At 35.8% G+C, this 24,072-nt stretch overlaps 1 protein-coding gene across 1 annotated transcript; it reads right to left on the reverse strand.

Annotated features, from left to right (window-relative positions):
• Positions 1-7,831: 7,831 nt before the first annotated feature.
• LOC127098280 (uncharacterized) lies at positions 7,832-18,685 on the reverse strand. The gene is made up of 14 exons (XM_051036826.1): positions 18,024-18,685; positions 17,816-17,905; positions 17,282-17,344; positions 16,650-16,736; positions 16,378-16,521; positions 16,102-16,262; positions 15,537-15,771; positions 15,293-15,403; positions 13,609-14,667; positions 13,215-13,478; positions 12,246-12,431; positions 9,446-10,600; positions 8,959-9,306; positions 7,832-8,730 (listed from the first exon to the last, which is right to left on the reverse strand). Exons 1-14 carry the CDS (start codon positions 18,435-18,437, stop codon positions 8,278-8,280), a joined length of 4,770 nt encoding a protein of 1,589 aa, XP_050892783.1. The 5' UTR covers positions 18,438-18,685; the 3' UTR covers positions 7,832-8,277.
• Positions 18,686-24,072: the final 5,387 nt, after the last annotated feature.

Below are 24,072 nucleotides of genomic sequence, written 5' to 3' on the forward strand. Positions count from 1 at the left end.
GCACTTATTCCACTTCCTTTGAGTGTTGAAACAAATCCTTTTGCACATGTTTTAGTATGTATGTCATGTCTTGATGTGTGGAGCCTTGCCCCCTGACTTTGAGTTTTGATATCCTTTTGATGCATTTGTTTGACAAGAGGTTTAGGCCTCCTACCCTTGGTTGTTTTCTGTAAGCTTTTTGTGAACTTTAATAGCATGATTCATGTGGTTGTTATGATTCTTCTGTTTGGCACAACTCTTGATTACACCCTATCTTGTTATTCTAACTTGTTTGTTGAGTTTTTGTGAGGGCTCACATGACTCTTGAAGAGATAGCTTGCTTGGTATTCCACTTTATTTGTGGGATACCATTTGGAGATTTATTCTGATTGCTTTGCTGACTTGCTTTCTTTGATGGTGCTAGCTTGAGAGATCTCTGGGTTTCTTATTTCTTTAGTTGTTGCTACTTCGGATCTTTATCCGTGTTGTAGATCTCTTGATCCCTTTTACATCTTTCTAGCACTTTACCGCTTTCTTAGCTGGAAGACCTCGATAGGAGGCAATGTTTTTGTGTGTTCACTTTTGTGCCCGAAGACCTCCAAGAGGAGGCATCAGTGCTAAAGACCTCCATGAAGAGGCAATTGACGGATAAAAGGGATTAGTAGTCAATCCCCCGTTATTCAGTGTGTCATTCTGTATGCTCGCACTACGTGTCGATGCTTCAGAACAAAAGCCCAAGATCTTTTGTCTGGTCAGTCAGTGGAGAGGGTTCCATCTTTCTGAACCCCCAAGCTTTGTCATGAGCTCACCCTGTCCAGGGTTAAGAGCTATGAGGTTTTATCCTCATTACCCTTTTGATCTGCTCATCCTGACGTTCAATGTCAGTGGTTAAGAGCCCATTTGATTACCTTTCCATGACTTGTTTGTCGAGGTTGATATGACCCCTCTTGACTAAAGCTCTACCCATGTATGCTTGAGCCCCCTTGTTGGTGTGTTTATTTTATGCTATATGTTTTTGTGTGGTGTGATCGTCTCCCCATAGGACTGCTAGGCTTCGTATAGTCTCTCGTCTGCATGTCTATTAAGGTAGCACGGTTCCTTCGTCTAGGACTTCCTTTTTGCATGAGCATTCCTAAAACACAAACAAACTCTTTGATTTTTCTTTTCTTAAGAATACGTTAGCTCCTTCTACTACAGGTGAGTAAGTCTCCAAAGGTCGAGCATCCGGTAGATTGCGTAGTAACGTCGTTCATCTAGAAAACACAAAAAACAAACAAAAATAGGTTAGTCGAGCTACGGTGCTCTGATTCTCAATCCTTCTTGAGATACGTATGCAGCAGGGTAGGGCCTGTGCGAGCAATAACTCTTTCTTTTCCCTACTTTGATTTTCTCTCTTTCGCATCGCATATAGGACTTTTATACACACACTTTAGACATAAATAGCAAGCGTGGATCCTGTGGAGTACCACAGACGTGAAGGGGTGCGATAACCTTCCCTTCACGTAACCGGCCCCCTTACTCGGTTTTCTTTGGTTCGAGACTTTGTTTTATCCGTTCCCTGTTGGTTATGCAGTACTACCTTTCCCTCCTTTTGGGATAAAAGTACATAGCTGGCGACTCTACTCTTCTTCCTCGCCACTCCTTTTTGCGTTTGTACTTGGATTCGGGAAATCCGGGGAGCGACAGTTACCTCTTGTGACGATTGAAACCTTTGATGCAGATCTACGGAGCGATCACGAACGTTGAACGATGACAACGCCTCTACTCAATCCACACGAACGGATTCCTTCAATCTCAGTGTTAGCTGCTACGAATGAAGGTTTTGAGTGAGAGAGAGAGAGAGAGAGAGAGAGAGAGAGAGAGAGAGAGAAACGAAAAATGCAACCACACTAAATGCTTCTGCACAAGGGTTCTATTTATAGAACCACTTGTGTGGGCTATAAGCTAAAAAGCCCACTTAAGTGTATGTGGCTCATATCTTATAATATGCCAAAATCACTTAAGCACGTGGTACCTTACCATATTTCGTATTCTACTTAAGTACATTGTACCTTACGATGTTCTACAATTCACTTAAGTGCATTGTACCTTACGGTGTTCCTTAGTTACTCTATCTCTCATCAATCCGTCCTTTGTGTGTGACCCTGTAGGTTTTCGCGGCATTGACAATTATATTAAATCACGTATTTAACATAATAAACAGTGAGCGGTATCTAGCAAAACATCACTGCTACCCAAGACACGAAAATGTCATGTGATCTGACAAATCCTTATGTGATAATACTTATGTGCATAATTACCCTTTTGCCCTTATGTCTATATTGAACACAAGGCATAGACCGTGTCATCCTTGTCCAGTTCAATATTGGGTCCATAGACATTTATCCTGTTACACAGGATGGGCAAACTCCATCTAGGTCACTCATGTCCCTTAGCATACTTCGTGGAGTATCCATCAACTGTCTTTATGGTCATCCAGTTACGGACAACGTTTGATCAGCAATAAAGCACTCTACTCTATATCTAGGGTCCATAGTGGTTTCAGGTCGAAGGGTGGTATACACCATTATCACCATGAGAATAACTTATGACACTTTGCATAACGTTCTATATAGTATTCTCATAGCGGGTCAATCCAGTATAAATATTACTCTTAACATTCATACCTATGTTTAAGACTTGATAACTCCTTATCCATGATCTATGAGATGTGATCATCAGTCTATATACATAATAGTCTTAATGCTTTAATGTTATCCCACTTCACAATAAAGCTCGACTACGGATACTTTAAGAATAGTGTCCTTATGTTTAATGTGATCTCATGATTAAGTCATACTTGATACATTAAACGGACTAGCTATTCTAGGGACTTTATTAAACAAAATAATAAAGAAAAAGCCTTTTATTATTAATAAATAATTCGATACAAGTACCAAAAGTATTGGCCTCTAGGGCTTACACCAACAATAAAAACATCTCAATTCTAGATTTAGAATTGAGGGCAAACGTACCCTAAGCGAGGACGATAGGGAAACTGTCTCAACAAATACGGTCTTCTTCTCTCTATCTCTTAACTCTTTAAATTCTACATTAATTACGGTTTGTATGAAATTAATAGTAAAGTCAATATCGCTTGATTGTTGTGCATAGTAATTGTTCGATAAATTATTGCAATCACCTTGATTGCAACTGAGTAAAATTCTGCACGTTCAATTTGAGTGAAATTGAAACTTGATGTGGAGTGCACACCAAGTGTTCGAGAAATTTAATCTCACATAAACTTAGTAATATTGTACTTGATCTCTTATTGTGTTTAAGCATTATTAGAGGTAACGATATCAAGGATTATAGTGGTTAATCGATTGATTTAGATAGTGGTTGATAATCTCTATCTTAAGTAATTCCATTCGGTTTCACGCATATCTGATCTTTCCATTAACGGATCGTTTATATGATTATAATCTAGGGTGCTTCCGCAACCGATGAAAACATTTTTAAAAAGCGCAAAATTTCAAAACTGATTTATTCAACCCCCCTTCTAGATTGGTACTATCGTCTAACAGAGAATTCACATCCTCATTTTGAATATCTTTAGGTACGGGACGAATGACCCAATTGCTCACTGTATTAGCCTTTATTCATAGACTTTAATACAATTTAAATCAAATGATTGTCAACGAGGAGATTAAACTTCAAAGCAACCCTTCATCACAGGAAGCAACAAGGAGATTAAACTTCAACACTCGTCAATTATGATGCAAATTGCACGTCATGAGCCTTAAGTAATAGAGAAGGGGTGATAGTGGAGAATTCTTATCCTCTTTCTAAATATATTTGGGTACAGGACGAATGACCCAGTTGCTCATTGTATTCTCCTTTATTCATAGACTTTAGTGTAATTTAAATTGAATATTTGACAAGAATTTCTACATAGATGTGGGGTGTAGACTGAAGATGAGACTTCAACCTTCTAGGGTTTCTATTTTCCCCTCTTATTTTCTTTATTTCAGTAAAACTAAAACCATTTTGTGAATAAATTCAAAAACAATTAACAATACAATTAGAATTGTACGCCACGAGCCTTAAGTAATGGAGAAGGGGTGAGAGTGGAGAATTCATATCCTCATTCTGAATATCTTTGGGCATGGGACGAATGACCCAGTTGCTCATTGTATTCACCTTCATTCATAGACTTTAGTACGATTCAAATCATGACTTCTTTTCAAAATAAAAGCAAACTCACCTCATCAAACTCAGTTTTTCATTTGGGCATCATTTTAAGTTTAAAACCTTTTCAAAAAGGACATTTTACTTTTGTTCTATCATGAACGAAGTTTAAGCCTTCATGTGTGAGCGTACAAGTATTATTTAACTGCTAGAGTGTGATCCAAGCTCATCCATTATATCGCAGACAAACAAGTGCTTAAGTCTCTCATGCTCGAACATACAAGCAAGTTGATAGTAGAATGAGAACGTTAACATTGTTCATTAAAAATAACTAATGCATCTGTTTTAGTTCCACGAACTACGGAGCTCTGATTTCCTTATTGCACTATAAGGATACGTAGGTACAAGGGCCTTAATCCTTGGCGAGCACCCTAATTATTAAAACATTTTCTCCTTTCGCGAGTAATCTTTAGATAGTAACACCCGTTCTTGCAAAGAACAATCAAAACGTTTCACATTGTGTACAACTGATGTGATGGATGTTAATACTTTCCCCTTACATAAACGACTTCCTTACCCTTTTTCTCTTGCCTCAGGTTTTATCGATGTTTTCCCTTTCCTTCGAAAATAAATAAATTTTAATGGTGACTTTATTGCATCTTTGAGCGTGTGACGCGCTCAGGTATATTTCGTGTAGCTTCAAGCAGTCATACTTTTGATAGAAAAAATTAATCGTGTGGCCAGTTCTCTGAAAAAATATGAACACTATAAGAGCATTATTGGTGTTATTGAAATCATATTTATGCTCAAAATTTGATTTATGTGCAGCATTCACCAAGATATTATTATCTAACAAGGGTGATATTCTTGTGGTGACTATCTTCTTAAATTACAAGAAAATATATGAAATTAATTGATGGCAGGGGATCCATGAGCAATACCTGGGTTCTGACCATAGATAAAGTGTCATTCAAGTCGGTGAGGAATTGAATGGCTTGTTCCTCTAGTGTGTGTTGTTGATCTTTTCTAACAGCATTGCAGCTGCATCTATGAGCACACGTGCAAATAGGAATGGTCTATGAGAGTTGAGCTTTTCCCATAACCCCTTTAACTTGAGAAAATATTCCATGACAGATTTGGAATCTTGCTTTAGATTGTTAATGGTGGAATGTAGTGTCAAAATTCTAACACAATCAGCTTTGGAAAAACGTTCATACAGATCATTCCAAGCATATAATGCATGATCATGAAAAGGGATTATCGAAGCAATTTGTTCACTAACCAAATTAATGATCCAAGAATGGATGAGGTGGTTGCAACGTTCCTATTGAGAAAAATTGAGATCATCATCAGGGACTTCAATGGATCCATCAAAAAACTTCCACTTATTCTTGGCTCCCAAAGCGCGTTTCATGGACCTGCTTCATGATAGGTAATTGGAACCATCAAGTTTCTAAGTGACATTTACAGAATTGGGACCTTCACTTGGATGAATGTAGTAGATGGAATCGAGATCGAGTTGATGATTTGGTGTAAGGCAAGACGACATGTTGGATTGATGATGAAGATGAGGTAGAAAGAATGACTGCAATAAACAATGCAGTGCAAGATCGAGAAAAAGATAGTTGCAACTAGCACTGCAGTAGAAAATTGAGAAAGAATGAGAAACTGATTATGATTAAATTAGAGAAGAAAGCAGATTCAAGATCATGTGATGATCATGCATATGTGAGAAAGTTTCAAGTTGTTTGAAGGAATGTGAATGAGACGAAGAAGAATCTTCAGTCATTTATAGGGTTGATACCATATTGAGAGAGTTGGAATGAACATTGTGAAAGTGGATTCTCATTCAAGAATACAAGATAAATTATATACAAGAAAGATGGTTTGCACTATAAGCTACCTACACCAGAGTGTTTTTAAATCATACATAACTAACACTAACTACTTTAACTACTTTCTAACTAACTTTGCAACGATAAATAGAGTAATGTACATCACTTATTCTCAGAGATCACGTTATCATCATGATACTTCAATACTTCAATAGAGTATTTCACTTTTATTTGCTTATTGAATAAACATAAATATAATGATAATTTTCATTAATAAAATAAAGGTATTAAATCATTTTATTTCTAATTAAAGTTTTATCAAATTCATATGCTGAAATGCTTATTAATTTCTTTATTATTTTATCTCAACTACATAAATTTTATTTTATTTTTATCAAGATTATTAAAAGATAATAATATTTTTATTAAAATGGGATTTTGAAATATTATTATTAATAAATCCATAGAAGATTTTTCTTTCCACTATCGTTATAGGTGCTTTCACGTCTCTATGTTATATTTTTATCAAGATTATTAAAAGATAATGATATTTTTATTAAAATGGAATTTTGGAATATAATCAAATTTATATAAATATTTTAGCACTTCTTAAGCAATCACCCCTATTTTACTCACAAAAAAAAATATTGTTCAAAAATGCATTTCCAAATTTGGGAGAATCACACGTTCCATTGTAAACTTTGTCGAGCTCCATTGTATCATGTTAACATTTCTTGTGTGGTAATCATTTAAACCTTCATTAATCTATAATGCACTCCAAATCCAATAGATATTACAAACACTGAGAATCTTATCCGACGTGTTGTGCAAAAAATCAAAATAATAAAGTCATTAAATAGCATTCATTCAATATAACAAAAAATCATATCAAAGCAAAATCGTACCAAAGCAAAATATCATCTTTTCCATGTATTTTCGAATAATTTTTTAAATAAAATATAAGTGTCTCACTTATGATTTTTGTTGGTATGATTTTAAATACATCCAGATATGCATCTCTTTTATAAAGATTGATGTGTCAATCCTTAAATGAAATAATGATTTTTACTCATAATTGAATGATGTGATTGTGAATGAAAATATAAACAAGAGTAAACTGTAAATTTATATAACTTTTTTCTTAAATTAACATTTAAATTTGACTTAAGATTTTGATTAACTCCTACATAAATTTAACTATACGTAAGGTTAGGTTCGGTTTTTAATATTTGCTTTTGTCATAAAGTTGCTAGTGTGAATATAAATCCTAGCTAAGGTAGGTTGACATGAATTACTAAATTAATTAATCCTAACTCTAGTTACACTTCCGACCCTGAGAAGGACATGAATGGATGCATCAAATTAGTAGTTAGATTAATATTGTTGCCAATAATTATTTTGTGACAATTTTATAAAGCAAGCAATAGATCAAATTGTTATATATTTATTAGAGCTAATCTGAATTCTGAAACTCGATCAGGCATAGGGCCGACACATATAGTTGTGCAATATTTTTGAAATTTCAGTCAGCATCATTAAGAAACCATTTGATATATATATCTTGGCTTTGTAAATTTTAAATTTTATATTGCTAAAATAATTTTAAACTATGAGTCTTTATTCCGTCCAAATCTAGGATACATTGTTCTACAAAACAAATGTATATCCATAAATATCAAAATCTGAGTTTTCAGTCACAACAAAAAAAGGTTTTTTTTAACTCCAACTTTGATTTTTACGGGATTATAAAAGAAAAAAAAGGTATATTCTGTAGACGTCAAATAATACAGAAATATGGTGCAATATTTATGCAATGAATATAACTCGTGTTTCAGCTTGTAGATCACTTAAAATCAACCAAATTCTGAATTAACATGGTAAACAGTCATTGCAGCTACAGTATTCTTAGTTGGAACTGAATTTAAGTTGTCTTGCTTCCAAGAATAGCTGTCAAGCCAGAGATACACCACACTGAATTCTTAATAAGGAAATATAAAATCTACAGTAGAATTCATCAGCGCATCAAAATTTGAATGAAATATACTACTTCCGCTAAGTGTGAACCTCTAAGCGTGAAAAATTAACCATGACTACAATTGTACATACACGACACTAAATCCTCCACCTCACTTTCTATTGTTACACTTGTCAATTCAGTATTGATTTATCTGGACATAGGAATCCTCAGAACTTATGGATGCATAACTCCAGAAAATAAATAACCACCTAGTCAAATGCTCATTTGCATACACCTTATGGCACCTCTAACATCTGTCCCTTGTTTGAAGGGGCTCTATGGTGTTGGAGTCCCATTTGCAACACCGACACTATTGTCAACTACGGTAACATCTTCCATGCTCCTTTCAGATGGCATATCTCCAGAAACATGGTTATCAACAGCTGTAGCTTCACCACTTTCGTGCGGCATATCATCTTGTTCAGGCATATCAGTGTCTGTAATCTGCTGCCTGATTTGCACCGTATTTGTATTTACTGACGGTTCTAGATGACTAACGCCATTAACTTTAGTAGCATCTTCCATGCTCCTCTCAGGAGGCAGATCTCCCGGAACGCGGTTGTCATCAGAAGTTGTAGCATCACCACTTTCATCTGCCATCTCATCTTTTTGTTCAAGCATATCAGTGTCCTCAGTCTGCTGCCTGTTTCGCACCTCATCCGTATTTACTGATGGTTCAAGATGACTAAAGTAAGACCCATTTTGCTCATATTGATATCTCAACTTCTCCTGGAAACAATAAAAGAACATTGACTTTTTTTGGAATAGAACTCCAGAAATTATATTAGTTTTTCATAACAGTTTTATTAAAAGTAGGGGAGATTGCAACCACAGAGGAAAGAAATTCGGATAGGACAAAGCAAAGAACAATAGATAAAGATCAAACCAATAAAAACATATGAATACAGCCTTATTGTATATGAATATGATGTCTAGTATCACGAGATTGAGACATACCTGATACAGCCTGTCTACGATACTAGCCATCTCCTCAATCCCACTGACAAGATGTACATGATGACTAGGTCCAGGATCTGCAGCATTTCTTTCAGTATATGATGTTATCTCATTCATATTAAGGGCAAGATGGTCAGGTCTCTTGAGAAGAAGTTGAAATGTAGGCTGCAGCTCATAGCACTGCTCAAAAATTGAACGGCGGCAAAAGACATATAAACCAAGCCTAGCACGTGACATGGCAACCACTAACCTCCTTACATCGCGTAGGTGACCAACAAATCGAGTACGCACAAGAGACAGCAATATAAAATCATTTTGCTGACCTTGAAACTTATCTACTGTAGAAACCTGAAAGCAATCATTAACAAGAATATTATACAGGGAAGATAGTAGTAAAAACTATTCAAATAAATAACTCAAAATTGACACCATCTTCATAAAAAGAAATTGAAACTAAGACATAATTTATAAGGAATGTGTAGCATACCTTGCTTGGGGGTCCAATGAAGTTATATGGAACACATCTCCTGTTTATAACATCACGGATGAGAAGTTTCTGGCCATTGTAAGTGGTCAAAATTGATATCTTATTGGCAGGATACCCTAACAGGCGCATGTATATATAAACGCTGACAATATATTCCGCTTCTCCTTCATTTTGGTAAAACCATGGAGATGGAGTGGTCTCCCCCTTGCCAAGGTGTTCTGGAACATCCACTAACTGATAATCATAAGCAAAACCAGCATTTGCCCTATTGAATATAGCTGCCTCCTTTAGATAAGGAAGGTCTCCTAAGTTTCTGTATCTCCAATTGTAAAGTTTGGCTATACTTGGCCTGGCTCTTCCCTGAGCATTTAGCTCAATGTAAGGAATGCCCAGACGGACAAACCTGGTAAATAAACTTTGATCCATGTGGCTGTACTTTTGGAAAGCCATATTCTTCACAACAGGAGGCAATTGGTGATGATCACCGATTAGAATGCAGCGCTTAAGCCGTGCATGACCATCCTCCTGCCTCTGGAGTAACATTGGAATGAAAGTCTCAATTTCTAAAATCTGGGCACTTTCTTCCATCAACAAGTTGTCATACTTAAAACCTAATTGAAGGAAATCTTTCCTCTTTAAAGCTGCATGAGTACAAGTCATTGCCACGATCTTAGCCTGCTTGGTCATTAAGTAGTTAGCTCTATCTGCTGTAGACTTTAGCAATTCAAAAGCTCGACACTCTTCAAGTTCTTGAAACATAGTCTTCAGATGATGAAGGCACCCGAAAGCCGACCGCATGTCTTCGTCAAAAGAATTGCCTGTAAATACAGGATGTGGTGTGTCAGAGAAGAACTCTTTGAAGGGAAAACGGTCTCTAACAAATGTTGGCTTTTCTTCATTCCCAGCACAAGCAGCGCGAAATTGCTCCCAGCGGGAATAAACATGAAGCAACCAGAAGTATCCTGCAGTTTCACAAGTGTAACCCACGTCCTCTGGCAATTGAAGAGATCTAGCCAGCCTCTCAACTTCACTCAGCAGTTCTAACCGTCTAACAAGCATTGCATTAACGCGGCCTTGCCGACTAAAATCAAGATCGGTAGCAAGCTCCTGCTCTCCTTGACCAAGTCGGAGAAGATAACGGGCAGGTACATCTCTCTAAAACAAACAAAAAAATGGAATATAATAAAAAACATAAACTTATGTATAAAAGGAAAGAGAACTTTAGTTTCTAAGCACGTCATCAGACCGTTCAAATATTAGTATAAGTAAATCCCAAGGAGAAAAAGAATAACAAAGTACTGGGATAACCTTCAAAAAAAATTAGTAGTTGAAATTGAAACCAACAATTATGGTGGTGCTTAATGTGATTTTTCAATTCAGAAAAAGATCGAGATCAGATGCATGCATTACTTTTTAATTTTATTGAATTGCAAACTCTGATGTCTAATATCAAACCATCAAGACATTACATGTGTTATATTATGAAGACCCTCTTTAGGACAAAAAATGTTAACATAAAAACAACCAGAAAATATAGCATATATCCAAAGTTGTGATTAGAATGGTATTTTAATTAAAACAATAGTTCTTTGACTGCCAAAACTAATGGATTTAAGATATTAAATGCAAAATAGCATTTTCTAGTACAAGATTAAGCTTGGCGGCGTTAAGATTATTAGAGTACAAGACTCGGCTCAACCGTTAAGATTACTAGAGTAATCTCTCATAATATATTCCAGGAATTTGTTAAATTATATATGGAACAGATACTATATAAATAACATAAAAAAAATTAAAAATATGAAATTAATGATTAGTGTGATATATCTAATTATAACAAGTAAAACAATAGTTCTTTGACTGCAAAAACTGATGGATTTAAGATACTACATGCATAATGGCCTTTGCTAGTACAAGAATCAGCTCAACATTAAGACTATTAGAGTCATCTAATGTTATATCCCAGGAATGAATTTCTTAAACTACATGGGACAGATATTATAAGAAATAGGCTAGGCGGAAATGTGTGGGACAAGTTTGGCATGGGATGATAGAAATCTGATACAATCAGAATTTTTTATAAAGTTTGGACTTAAATACAACTAGAACTACTTGTCTTAAAGAGGCATAGTTTATTACTTTTGAGTAGCTTTTTGGTCTTTAACGGGATAACACCACAGGCAAAGCTGTGAGACTAATAGCTTGGGCTGATAGCGATGGTTCTGGTTAGGCAAAACGCCCCTCATAAAATGGCAACTACAGGTTTTGGTGGATTGACAGTTTGACACTGCTGGTAAAGTTTGCCTAGGTTACAGTCCAATCCACCACCTGGCTTAAAGTGGCTAGTTAATTACTTGAGTAACTTCCGGTGGATTAACAGGATATCACCATAGGCAAAGCTGTGAGTATAATCACTTGGGCAGTGAGTGAGGATTCTGATTAGGCAAAACACCCTCCATAAAATGGCAACTACAGGTTTCGGTGGATTGACTGTTTGAAACTGCAGGTAAAGTTAACCTAGATTACAATCCACTAGTACCAACCATTATTGGGCTTTTAACTGACTTATTGCACAACTTATAATTGCTTAGACATTGAACACCTGGAATGCATAATTGATTTACTTAATTACAAAAAAAAATAATGAAGACATGATTTTGAATATCGTTTCCTCTGCAAAAGTACACCATAAATAATAAACCGTGAAATACCACATTAAAAGTTAAACAAAATTTGAATTTAAATATCTGAAAGAAAAAAAATGCAGAACATAGATTAGAGAAGTAATAAAATATCATACCTGCATTATCTTCTCAAAAAGGTCATTCAAAGCTTGATTTGAATGAGTGATTATTAAGGTTCTCTGAGAAGGACAGTTATGATAAAGAACATTTAGAATTTGCACAGCTGTATCAGTCTTTCCGGTACCAGGTGGCCCCACAACCATAGTTAGGCCAGGCTGAATACCTGATATAATTGCTTCAACCTGAATATTCCATGTTGTTTAGTGTCAGTTTAGTACTTACAATGCATATATAATACGAGGAAAATGGATAATATGCATGCTGTACAAACAAGATCACTACAGCTGCAGTTAGAGAGACAAAGGATTAACAGGTCACAATCGGTAAGAATGTTGGACCCCGTGCTCTCTACCTTTCTCTCTCTAACTGCACCTGCAGTTGACAGCAGGTTACCCAAAATTCCAAATCACAGGATGAGAAATCAGCCAATGGAAGGCATAAAGAAACAGCAAGCCAGCATGAGCCAAATATTTATAAAAGAAAATCAAATTTTCCAATTCCATTGGATATCAGAAGTGGAATTTGCTTTGAAACAGGCGTAAGCAGAACATCAACAAGTGATAAACACAATTTACAAAAAAATGTAAGTCAAATAGGCACTCTCAAAAATATGGGCATTCTTCCATAATCAAATACGGTTGCCTTCTTGATGAAACCTTTAAAAGGCAGTCATGAGACATAAAACTGATATTAATTCACATTACTGACAATACTCAAGGGAAATACCAAACTGTGATGTGAGCTGTGATTCTAAGTAAGATGTATACTTTAATATAAAATATGTAATAGATTAGAAGCACTAGCATTGTGCTCATACTTTGCAGAAGCATCAATTTAGCCATCTTGTTCTCAATCACTTGGATTCAATCACTATTCTGGGAGAAGGGAGGCAGAACGATTACCAGAAAATACTATTATATATAAAAGAGTGGCATTATATGATCAAGTTTAAGAGCTGAGTGCACCTGTGTGGATGTAAATCTAACTGAATTTTGTTTTGGCTGATCTTGAGGATATGGACCAGGGTCAGGAGGAGTATATGTCTCAATTGTCAGTGTTTCTTTCTGATGATTAGCACCAACCATATTGGCATCGTTTGCTGCACCAGAAGTAGACAATGCACTCCCAGGAAGGACACCATTGCTTCCTTTGAGTGTCCGGGGAAGCTTGATTTTAAAAGGAGGGGTTGGATTCAAGTTCTCTGTGCCATCAGAATTTTTGAAAGTAACCTAAACGATGCAGAAAAGAAGTAAGCAACAAGTCCTGTCAATATCTTAATTTTATACCATAATTCCCAGGAGAAGATAACAATCATATACATGCTAAAATGAAAATAAGATCTGAAAATAAAATACCAACCTCATAATCCACAAAACTTCCTTTCAAATGATCAGCATCTAAAAATGTATCTTTGAAATCTACTGTTTCTAATAGATCGGGCATATTAGTCCACTGAGCTGCTGAAGGCTCCCCGTAACCAAGAAAAACTTTCTCCAACCATTTAGGAACAATACAGTATTCATTCATTAAGTCCCTTATTGATTCTAATATTGCTTTAAAATTGTTTTCTTTTGGCTTTCTCCTCATTAAGACGTTAAATGTACCATAAACGTCCTCTCCACCTTTCTCAGCAATGTTATTGACATCCATGTGGTATTGCGCTGTATCCAAAGCTACAGTTACTGTTCTCAGTTCCCCCTTTGGTGGCTTCCAGTCCTCCCGTTTAATCTTACCAGAAAAATCATTCATAAGGGTCCCTTCTTCATCACGAATTTCAATAACTTCACACCCCCGTACATACTGTAGGCCAAGCTTCTGTGGTACACTAGCTTTGTTTTCTTCTTCTGCAGTCAGAGGCTCAAATGATGGCCGAATAGTTAATAAAAACAATACATCATGTTCTTTTAGTGCATCCCATTCAGATCTAATATGTGATCTATAGCTGGATATGCTATAGGTAACTTCTGCTGTCACGGATGATGGCTTGACTTCTCCTATGTTGGGTTGCTTCACTTCGGCAATCCTGAACTGTTTGATTGGTACACCCATTCTTGACCAACCACGAAAAGCAGTTTCTCCATCAATATTAATATATGCAAGAAGATGTGGAATAGCTTCCTGAATGTCCTCACGTATCTCATATGTTGATTCAAGTCGAAAGAGATTAAAATTTCGGAGAAGATAGTCATGTAATGTTAAAAACTGTAAGTTTAGCTTTGGTAATGCTAAACAACCTTCTCCAGAGTAATTTATGCTTGGTACGACACTTTCATCCCACATAATCTGCTCATTTGGATAAAGAGGAAGAGCATTGATAGCTTCCTTTTGAGACTGCTGCTTCTCAAAAAAGGACACCATTATTTCAATAAGAAAATCCACCCTCTTCGTCCAGGGATCTTCCTTAGAGACCAGTTTGAGCTGCATAAAGCCACAATGTCAAAAACAGAAGTTTGTGCCATTGAATTTCATTGCATTACTCACATGCAAGCATTATAATACTATTTGCAAACCTACTCAACAGAACCAGTATAAAATACTATTTTAGTCCCTTTGGTAACACTCACAGATTACAATAGCTAACCCACAAACAAGAGTATAACAAAAGATCAATTTAATCTCCTAGTATCAAAATTCTGCAATCAAAAGTATGTATGCATTTAGAAGGGAGGGTTCAAACGAGCTCTTCAGTTGAGATAGAACTAAATTATTCTGATACGATTATGACCACTAAATTGAAAACATAAAATGATATTATTTGCCTTCAGAACATGATGTTTTCTCATTTCACACAATTACCATCAAAGATATAGATAAAATGAGAAAACATCAACCAGAGATGAAGATAAAGAGCAAGACAGGAAGAATAATAAGAGACTTTCAAATGAAGCCACTGAAATTGCAATGGCAATAAAAACATTGTAACAATCAATCAATTATCAACTATAATTCTAAATTTAAACATTCATGTGGGGACACGGGGAACATCTAAAGATACACGATCAAGATTATAAAAACAGAGTTAAAAGTTGCATCTATGACACACCTTACAGCAAATCAAATCCCTTAACTCCTCAGGAGAAAGAACAGACAACTTCTTGGACAGATTTGCACGCGTGTGAAGTGAACCAATGTTAGTCAAAGCAAGTTCCCGCAGCTACAACAAGAACAGAAAAAAATTAATTATTAAAATCTGATCATACTGACATGAAATCGGGGGGGCGTGGAATAAAAAATTGTGTGATATACAGATAATACATGCTACAGAGTTACTAATGTTTTATTCATACATTGTCTTTCTTTTTAAATGCATGTAGCTGGAATGACTGCAGTCGGCTGTAATGGGATTCAAGAACCTCGTGATCTGTTAGCTGTACACCAGTATGGTCATTAATCTCAAATCCTTCATAGAATTGTAATAAATCAACCAACTGAGCAAAAAGTTTCCCCTTTCCATGTCTATAGAGCGCACTCAGATGGCATTTGGCAACTACAGCTACATCAGCCACTATAGGCCTCAAATACCTATAACACAAGAAAAACAGAGGAGAAAACATATTAGGGAAACTGAGAAGATTACACGAAAAAGTGTGGGCTGCCAAAAAGTATCTTGTTCTTCCTTAATGTCTTATAAGAATCAAACCTATTTTCACTTCAACCAAAGTTACCATGAAAGAAAAAGATAATGGCTAATACAATCAGTCATTTAATCAACAATTTATATCACATGCAAAATGCAAAATGCAAAAATATGCATAAGTTTGAAAATAAAAACTAAAAATATATTAAAGTATTAAACTAAATACAACAACTCAACCATAAAATGAGAGAGTGCAAATAACCATTTCCACACACCTTCTTGTAGGCAGTTGACTCAAAAGGTCAATAAGAAACTCCATAAACCTCTCACAATAGAGGACACAAGCATCGTTAATTAGCCACAAACCAGTTTCATCAATTACTTCATCATCCTCACCAGACAACTGTCTCTGGGAAAATACCTGGGAATCCAGTATCTAGAAGGGAAAAAAACATCAAGAAATTCAGACTTCTACTTCCAAGAAAAAATATTTGTTGATCAAAAAAACAATACAGTTGTCTATAGATTCAAGGTTTTTAACAAATTACAACCTCCAGAAATTCTTCTATGAGATTCCTCAAAAACGTCACTTCAACTGTAGTTGAAGGATCTGAATGTTGCCCTCCTTTCACAGGCTCCATCTTTAACATCCTTTTCCATTTCTTGACCAACACTGGATTAAGACAAAGCTCCATCTGCACAGATGAAGGCCAATGACCCAGAATGCATTTAGCATACAAACAATTCAACATACATCACAAAAATTTCAGAAATAACAAGTGACACAATGGCAATAACTCATCTTCATAAAATGTGATCCTACCTGAAAACGACCATAAGACAAACTGTACCAGGACTTCAAACTTGCTAGTCTCAACATTGTCTTTCTAACAACCTCGTCTTCTAAACTCTGCAATGCAAGATTATTAGCTCAGCTACAATAAACAATGGCCAAAGACCAATTTGATTCACTGGAAATTATTTTGATGAGAATGGGAAAGGAGATGGAATGGAATAAAATGACCATTTCAAAGGTCTTGTTATAATTGAATGACGATTTTATTCCATTCCTATATTAGACTTGCCAGGTCAATTTTTCAAGCAAGACCAACTGACAATCATTAACTAAGATTTAAATTCTAATTACCAAATGAACTTGCTTGGAGTAAGACAATGGGTCGGACGCCAGTATCGTACATATTCAGATATAAGAATGTGACTGAAGAATTTGCAAATTCGTTTTTTACCTCTACGTCTTTTTCCATTGAACAAAAAATACTAAAACTCACTATTATATAGTGATTATGCAAAATTGTAACAATTCAACAATAATGGAAGCCTGTCTTTCAACAAAATTTGATAAAATAAACCTGCACACCAACTACTTAAACATGTGACTAAAGCCAACAACAACGTGACTTAAGCCGTAAAGGAAGAAGTGCAGTGCCAGCATACCTGAAATGCATTTATCATGAAAACAAGGTAATTTGTCTTCTCTGCAATATTCAGTTCTCTTCCCTACAGTAAGATTAGAACATGAGATTCAGCAAAATGTCAAAATACATTTATGATTCCGCCATCAAATACGAACCTCTCACTTCATTAGATAAAGGAAAAGAGACAATCAAAAAAAAAAAGTTGAAAGTCCAAAATAATCAAATAACAGATGTACACTTAACAAAATAATGAAAAACTGAAATCTAGCAATCGAAAGTAAATGAAATCATGGCATCCCGTGAGATGCCACTTAATCACAAAAATTGTATTCTTGTCAAAATGAGTGAAATCCCTCTCTCAAACTCAAACAGAGAAACAAGCATATGATAGCAACGAAGTGAAAATCATCTACGGCGCCCTAACATAGACACGACACAGGGGTAATAACTGTATGAATTACAAGTTCAAGTGTTGTATCAATCACTTGTACGTGCCTTGACTAAAGTGCTAGTTAGGAAATAACAAAGCATAAAGAAAGAGATAGATAAATACCTCCTTTAATCGAACAACCCTCTCAAGAAATTCTTTGAAAACATCTTTCCTATCATGGAAGCAAACCCAAGCAGCAACATTCTCTCGGAACTGCAATGCTCACAAACACACAATTTTTTCAATAAAATTCCCCACCCACGAATTAGATTTACAAAAATAAAATAAACAACTGAAGAAGTATAAATCAAATAATGATAATGAGATTAACCTTTTCATTGACCATGATGATGATTGACATAACATGCTCAAAAGTAGCACTATGAGGATCGAAATGCGGCCAGAGGTAATTCTCCAAATACTGACTAACTTCCAAAATCATAACTCTCTGAAGAGGAACAGGTTTATTACCTTGACCTTCTTTCACCAACAACTCCGTTTCATAAATCTTCACAACAAGCTCTGGATCGAAATCTTTCTTCTTCTCATCAGTTTTCAACCAGTTCGATTCAGCAATCTTAGTGAGACGGTCTCGTTGAATCTCAGAAACAGTTATTGTGCTCTGTAAACTGCCACCGCCACCTCCTTTTTGACTCCGCTCTCCTGCTTTTGGTTCTGCCAATGGGTACTCCGCTACTCTGTGACGGCGGAAATCGTATGTTCCGGTGCCGTAAACCTTCGTCATGGGTGTAGTGAGTAGAGTTTGTGCAGGGAAATCAAGGATTGGGAATTTAGGGTTTTGGTTTTGCCTCGGATAAAGATAAACCCTAGACTACACTAACTCGAATATGATTGTGATAAACAAACACTGCAAGGAAAAGTGTTTGTTGTTGGCATTGGCTTAGCAAATGTTTGTATTGAGCTGAGCAATAACCGCCTTTTCTCTAGTGTTCTTCACTGGATGAATACATATCATTCCATTGTAATTTGTATGCATTGCCTTTCAACATTTTTTAAAATTTATTTATTTATTTATTTTCTGAATCCATTTTCACTATAATTCATTTTCCAATTTTTTTACCACAATAGCCATCTTTCTCAACAATATATCAAAATAGTCATGTTTTAAATAAAATAAGTTCGCAACAAAGAAGAGATGTCACGCATATCCGCGCATGCACTCAAAAATGAATCTAGGCGCCACACACATCGATGATTGCACCACCAATGCGGCATTTTCATTGACGTCAGTGTTGTAGAAAAAGAGGATGTGTCAATAGATCTGGCGCATATGTGTATTTGCATTTTTTATAAATAAGACATTCATTTCCCACCATTTGACACACCTCTTCTCGTTTTTTTCTTAAGTTTTTCTTATTTTTTCTAAAATGATTATTAAGTTAGATGGGTATGTTTGGTATTCGATTCTCAAGTCTCTGATAAAGATGTGTTGTTGGAACATCCAGAATTTCGAGCATCTTGAGAGGAGTTCGATTTGTTGGTTAGACTAATAGATTAAAGACGGTGAAAAAAATTAGAAGAGTTGATAGGCTTGTTTCGGTGTTCAACATTGCGAATGAGAATAACAAAGCGCATTGTGCGTGGGAGTCTGTTAAAATTGACATTGATGTGTGTTATAATGCATTGACCAGATGATATTGTTTTGATGGTTGTAATCTCTTAGATATGTATTAAATGTTAAGTTCTTTTATATATTCTTCGTGTTGTTATTTTGGACGTGTTTGTGTTTGTTTTGTTGTAACTGAAAGTTATATTCAATATTAAATTTCTTGGTTACAAAAAAATAAATTGTATATCAAGAGTGCATACAATAATTATGTTATGTAGTTTGTTCCAAGATTAGGACAATGTGTCCATGTGTGTTCGGACTGACGGTATATACCACATAATCTTATCATTTTGTCATCGAATCCATTTCAATTCTAAAATGTCTTTTGTTAAGGCGGTCATTTTTCTTCCTTCGCATATTTTGTTGTGCGCACGTATGTCCATTTGATATGTAGGTCAACATTCCTCATTTGGTACCACTAGAAAGTTATTGTTGTACATACTGAATATGTTTATGACTTTGTAAAGGGTAAATATATGTTTGGAAGAGTCCTGGTGAGCATATGAACATGGTGCAATAACATAGGAGCAAATCCTTCGCTACCCACCATTTGACACACCTCTTCTCGTTTTCTTCTTAAGTTTTTCTTTATTTTTTCTAACATGATTGTTAAGATAGATGGGTATGTTTGGTATTCGATTCTCAAGCCTCTGATGATGATGTGTTGTTGGAACATCCAGAATTTCGAGCATCTTAAGAGGATCTTGATTTGTTGGTTAGACTAATAGATTAAAGACGATGAAAAAATTAGAAGAATTGATAGGCTTGTTTCGGTGTTCAACATTGCGAATGAGAATAACAAAGCACATTGTGTGTGGGAGTCTGTTAAAATTGACATTGATGTCTGTGTTATAATGCATTGACCAGATGATATTGTTTCGATGGCTGTAATCTCTTAGATATGTATTAAATGTTAAGTTCTTTTATCTATTCTTCGTGTTGTTATTTTGGACGTGTTTGTGTTTGTTTTGTTGTAACTGAAAGTTATATTCAATATTAAATTTCTTGGTTACAAAAAAATAAATTACATATCAAGAGTGCATACAATAATTATGTTATGTAGTTTGTTCCAAGATTGGTATAATATGTCCATGTGTGTTCGGACTGACGGTATATACCACATAATCTTATCATTTTGTCATCGAATCCATTTCAATTCTAATATGTGTTCTGTTAAGGCGATCATTTTTCTTCCTTCGCAAATTTTGTTGTGTGCAAGTATGTCCATTTGATATGTAAGTCAATATTCCTTATTTGGTACCACTGGAAAGTTATTGTTGTACATATTGAATATGTTTATGGCTTTGTAAATGGAAAATAAATGCTTTGAAGAGTCCTGATGAGCATATGAACATGGTGCAATAACATAGGAGCAAGTCCTTCGTTTCCCACCATTTGACACACCTCTTCTCGTTTTCTTCTTAAGTTTTTCTTCATTTTTTCTAACATGATTATTAAGATAGATGGGTATGCTTGGTATTTGATTTTCAAGTCTCTAATGAAGATGTGTTGTTGGAACATCCAGAATTTCGAGCATTTTGAGAGAGGCTTGATTTCTTGGTTAGTGTTGTACCCCAAAATTTGCCCTCCCCTTTCTCACCTATGTATCCAATCACTTGATGAGGAGATGACTTGCATACATCCATAACTCATCCACATGCATCATTCCTCATGGATTCAAAAGAAACTTGGGCTCATAAAGCTAGGACTCACACAGGTATCAAAGTCCAAAGGCATGGGTTGACCACATCATCAACATAAGGAATGTGAAACCCTAACGAGGATAGTGAAGGCTGGATTTCAACAAAGGTGTGGCCAATCCTCTAGGGTTTCCAAAGCCCTAATTACTCATGACATGGTTATGGGATCCTATGGAGTCTCTCTGAATTTGGGCTTGGCCATCAAAACCCTAATGCAGGCTCATACATTGGAAAACTTATTGTTGAATGGTTTTGTTCAAAGGACTTGCTTGAGGGGTATGCCTCATGGAAACCTTAATCAAGGAGAGATTGGTCTTGATGGACTATGTGGCTTGGCTTTTCATCTAGTAGCATCAATAACCCTAATGTCACCCATTTTTCACCCATTGTCATCAAGGTACATGGTCTAGTCTTAGTGTTGTGTCATTTGGACATGGGTCTTGAATTCAATCCATCTTAGTCTCAAGGTCCTGTTGTCTGTCCATTTGATTGTTGGTGCATCTATGGTCTTGGTCATCCAAACAGCCAAAACCTATTATGTTACAATCTAGCTGTAGGTCATGCCTATTGATTCATGGTTGTTGTTTCATTAAAACCTTAGTCTTGTCCCATCAAGTCATAACTTTGTTCATAAACCATGTTAATGTATGTTACCAATCAAGGCATATTCATTTCACTACAAAAATCAAGCATTCATGTACAAAAACAAAACCAATTTGGAAACCAGTTTCAAACCATGGTTAATCCATTTCAAACCATTTTAATCCATCATATTGGTTTTTACATGAAAAATTACAAACCATGGCAACTTTTGACCAAATGTTGACTTTGGTCAAGAATTGAGTTTTTGGTCAACTTTGACCAAAGTCAACCAAAATTCCTTAAACCCTAAATTCACCCATAGTTATCCATTAAATATCCATTTACAAGAAAAATACAAAAAAAAATGAACTTTGACCAATTGTTAACTTTGGTCAACAATTGACTTTTTGGTCAACTTTGACCAAAGTCAACTCACCCGCTGTAGCACCTCAAATTTGCACCTATCATTGTACATATCATTTCATGTTAGGTCATAACATATCATAACCCATTGCATAGCATTTGCATTGTTCCTCAGTTGCCTCAAGAGCAAGCAAGCAAGAATTAGGTCAAACTGATCAGGAGATCAGTCTACCAATCAAGCCAAGGTGTTTCTCAAGGAATCAAGGTCCTAGGGTTTGACCAACAAGTTTTCATGCCTTGGGGGTCTTTTTGAAGTGTTCAAGTCAAGGGTTGAAGCCTCAGAGGTCAGCAGTCAGTGCACAACCAGGTCAAAACCCTAAACAGTCAACAATCAATCAAAGCAGTGGATGGTGGCCATTCTTGTGGAATTTGGGCACCATGGTCAATAATCAAGAGTTCATATGACTTGTAACATCATTTGAAGTCAAGTTCTCAAAGAATTAGGTTTGGAATTCATCAGAAATACACAGTCAAGTCCAAAAACCCTAGAAGGTCAAAGTTGGTCAACTGTGGTTGATTCTTTGGATTTGATGGATAGAAATGGTTTGAAGGAGCTTATTCATGTCCTAATAGGCCTCATATATCATGGCAATCAATATCATTGAAGAATTTGAAGCAAATCAGAAGATTTCCCAAAATAGAAACTGGACCTGTAATTTTAACTGCCAAAAATAGAAACTTCTTGATCCTCAACTTGCATCATGATACAAGCTCCAAATGAATTTTTGCCCAACATGAAAGTTGGAGATCTTGTTCTCCCATTTTCAAAAAGTCCAAGAACTCTCAAATCCCATGTGTGGTTGTCAAGATATGATCAAATCATTTTCATCAATTTGTGAACTTCAAAGGGCCATATCTCCCAAACCATAAGGCCAAATTTGGTGGGATTTTTTCCCACACACCACATTTTTCATCCTCTTTCCAAAAATATAAATTTCATGACCTAAAACCTTGCCAATCAAAATGGCATTTTTGGACCTTTCTCATTAAAATTCAAAGTTTGACCAAACTTTGACTTTTTGCTTCTTTGACTTTTTCTTGACTTGGCCAATTGGGAATTGTTTTAGACCATATTTGAGACATGTTCCAAGTTTGAATTCATGGTCATACCACCATTGTACCACATTTTGGACCAAAAGTGCATAATTAGGCAAATGGTGCAAATAGCTATACAAATGCAAGGCAAGTACAGCATTCTAGTACAGAATAGAAACAGCCTTTGCAAATGTCTGCTAGCAGCCTATGCCCAGCCCACTCGACCACAAACATACCCCCATTTTCCATTTTTGTCCAAAATTAGCAAGTTGGCAATTACACTCATTCAAGCAAAACAAGTTTAGTACTTCCTAAACCAATGCTAAACAGGTCATATAAAGAGGATTTTCTGCAGAAACCAACCCTAGTTTTTGCAGCCTCCACACAGAAAAATTGAGATACTCTCCTTCTTGCATTTGGCACGGTTGGGATTTTCTGTTCAAACCATCAAAGCACACGAGTCCCTTTTGTTTCCTTCATTATCTAGACAACATCTTGAGCACATTCTCATCATCATTTCTCAACTGAAACACTTTCCCTAGCTCTGCATCTTCAAGAACGTTATTAATGGCAGATATCGAGTTGGACCAGGCTATGTGTTCCTGAGCTAATTTTCTGCAAGCATTCAACCTTTGGAAGCTGTGTGACTACCTGTTTCGAGCTATATCCATCAACCCACCACTGTTCCATCAACTTGCTTCAAAAACAAGTAAGTTTTCCATTACCTCCATTCTCCAATCCATGCCATGTGTTATGTAGGTCCTTGTATGCTAGTTTCCATGCATTTTATTTCATTCAAAGTGGTGCTCTCATGATGGAGAAATTTGAACTTTCATTCTCATACACAGTTAGGTTTTCCATCGATTTGGCTTGTATAGGGTGATTTAAGGAAAAGGGATAGCACATTCGTGTTGTAGGTTGCATATTGATTCTATTGATGTGCTTGTTTGGTCATGCTGTTTGTTTTGAAAATTCGAGCTGCATAGTGATGATGAAAGCCCTGCTACTGT

The sequence above is a fragment of the Lathyrus oleraceus genome, chromosome 6 (genome assembly GCF_024323335.1).
Source record: "Lathyrus oleraceus cultivar Zhongwan6 chromosome 6, CAAS_Psat_ZW6_1.0, whole genome shotgun sequence".
Lineage (NCBI taxonomy): Eukaryota > Viridiplantae > Streptophyta > Magnoliopsida > Fabales > Fabaceae > Lathyrus > Lathyrus oleraceus.

What these genes read in the sequence shown, in the direction of transcription:
- LOC127098280 (XM_051036826.1), bottom strand. Translation starts at nt 18,437, where the DNA reads ATGACGAAGGTTTACGGCACCGGAACATACGATTTCCGCCGTCACAGA. An exon ending in AGTCAACTGCCTACAAGAAG is followed by an intron (nt 15,772 to 16,101) that starts GTGTGTGGAAAT and finishes CTTGTGTTATAG; the next exon opens with GTATTTGAGGCCTATAGTGG. An exon ending in GGGATTTGATTTGCTGTAAG is followed by an intron (nt 14,668 to 15,292) that starts GTGTGTCATAGA and finishes GGCTTTATGCAG; the next exon opens with CTCAAACTGGTCTCTAAGGA.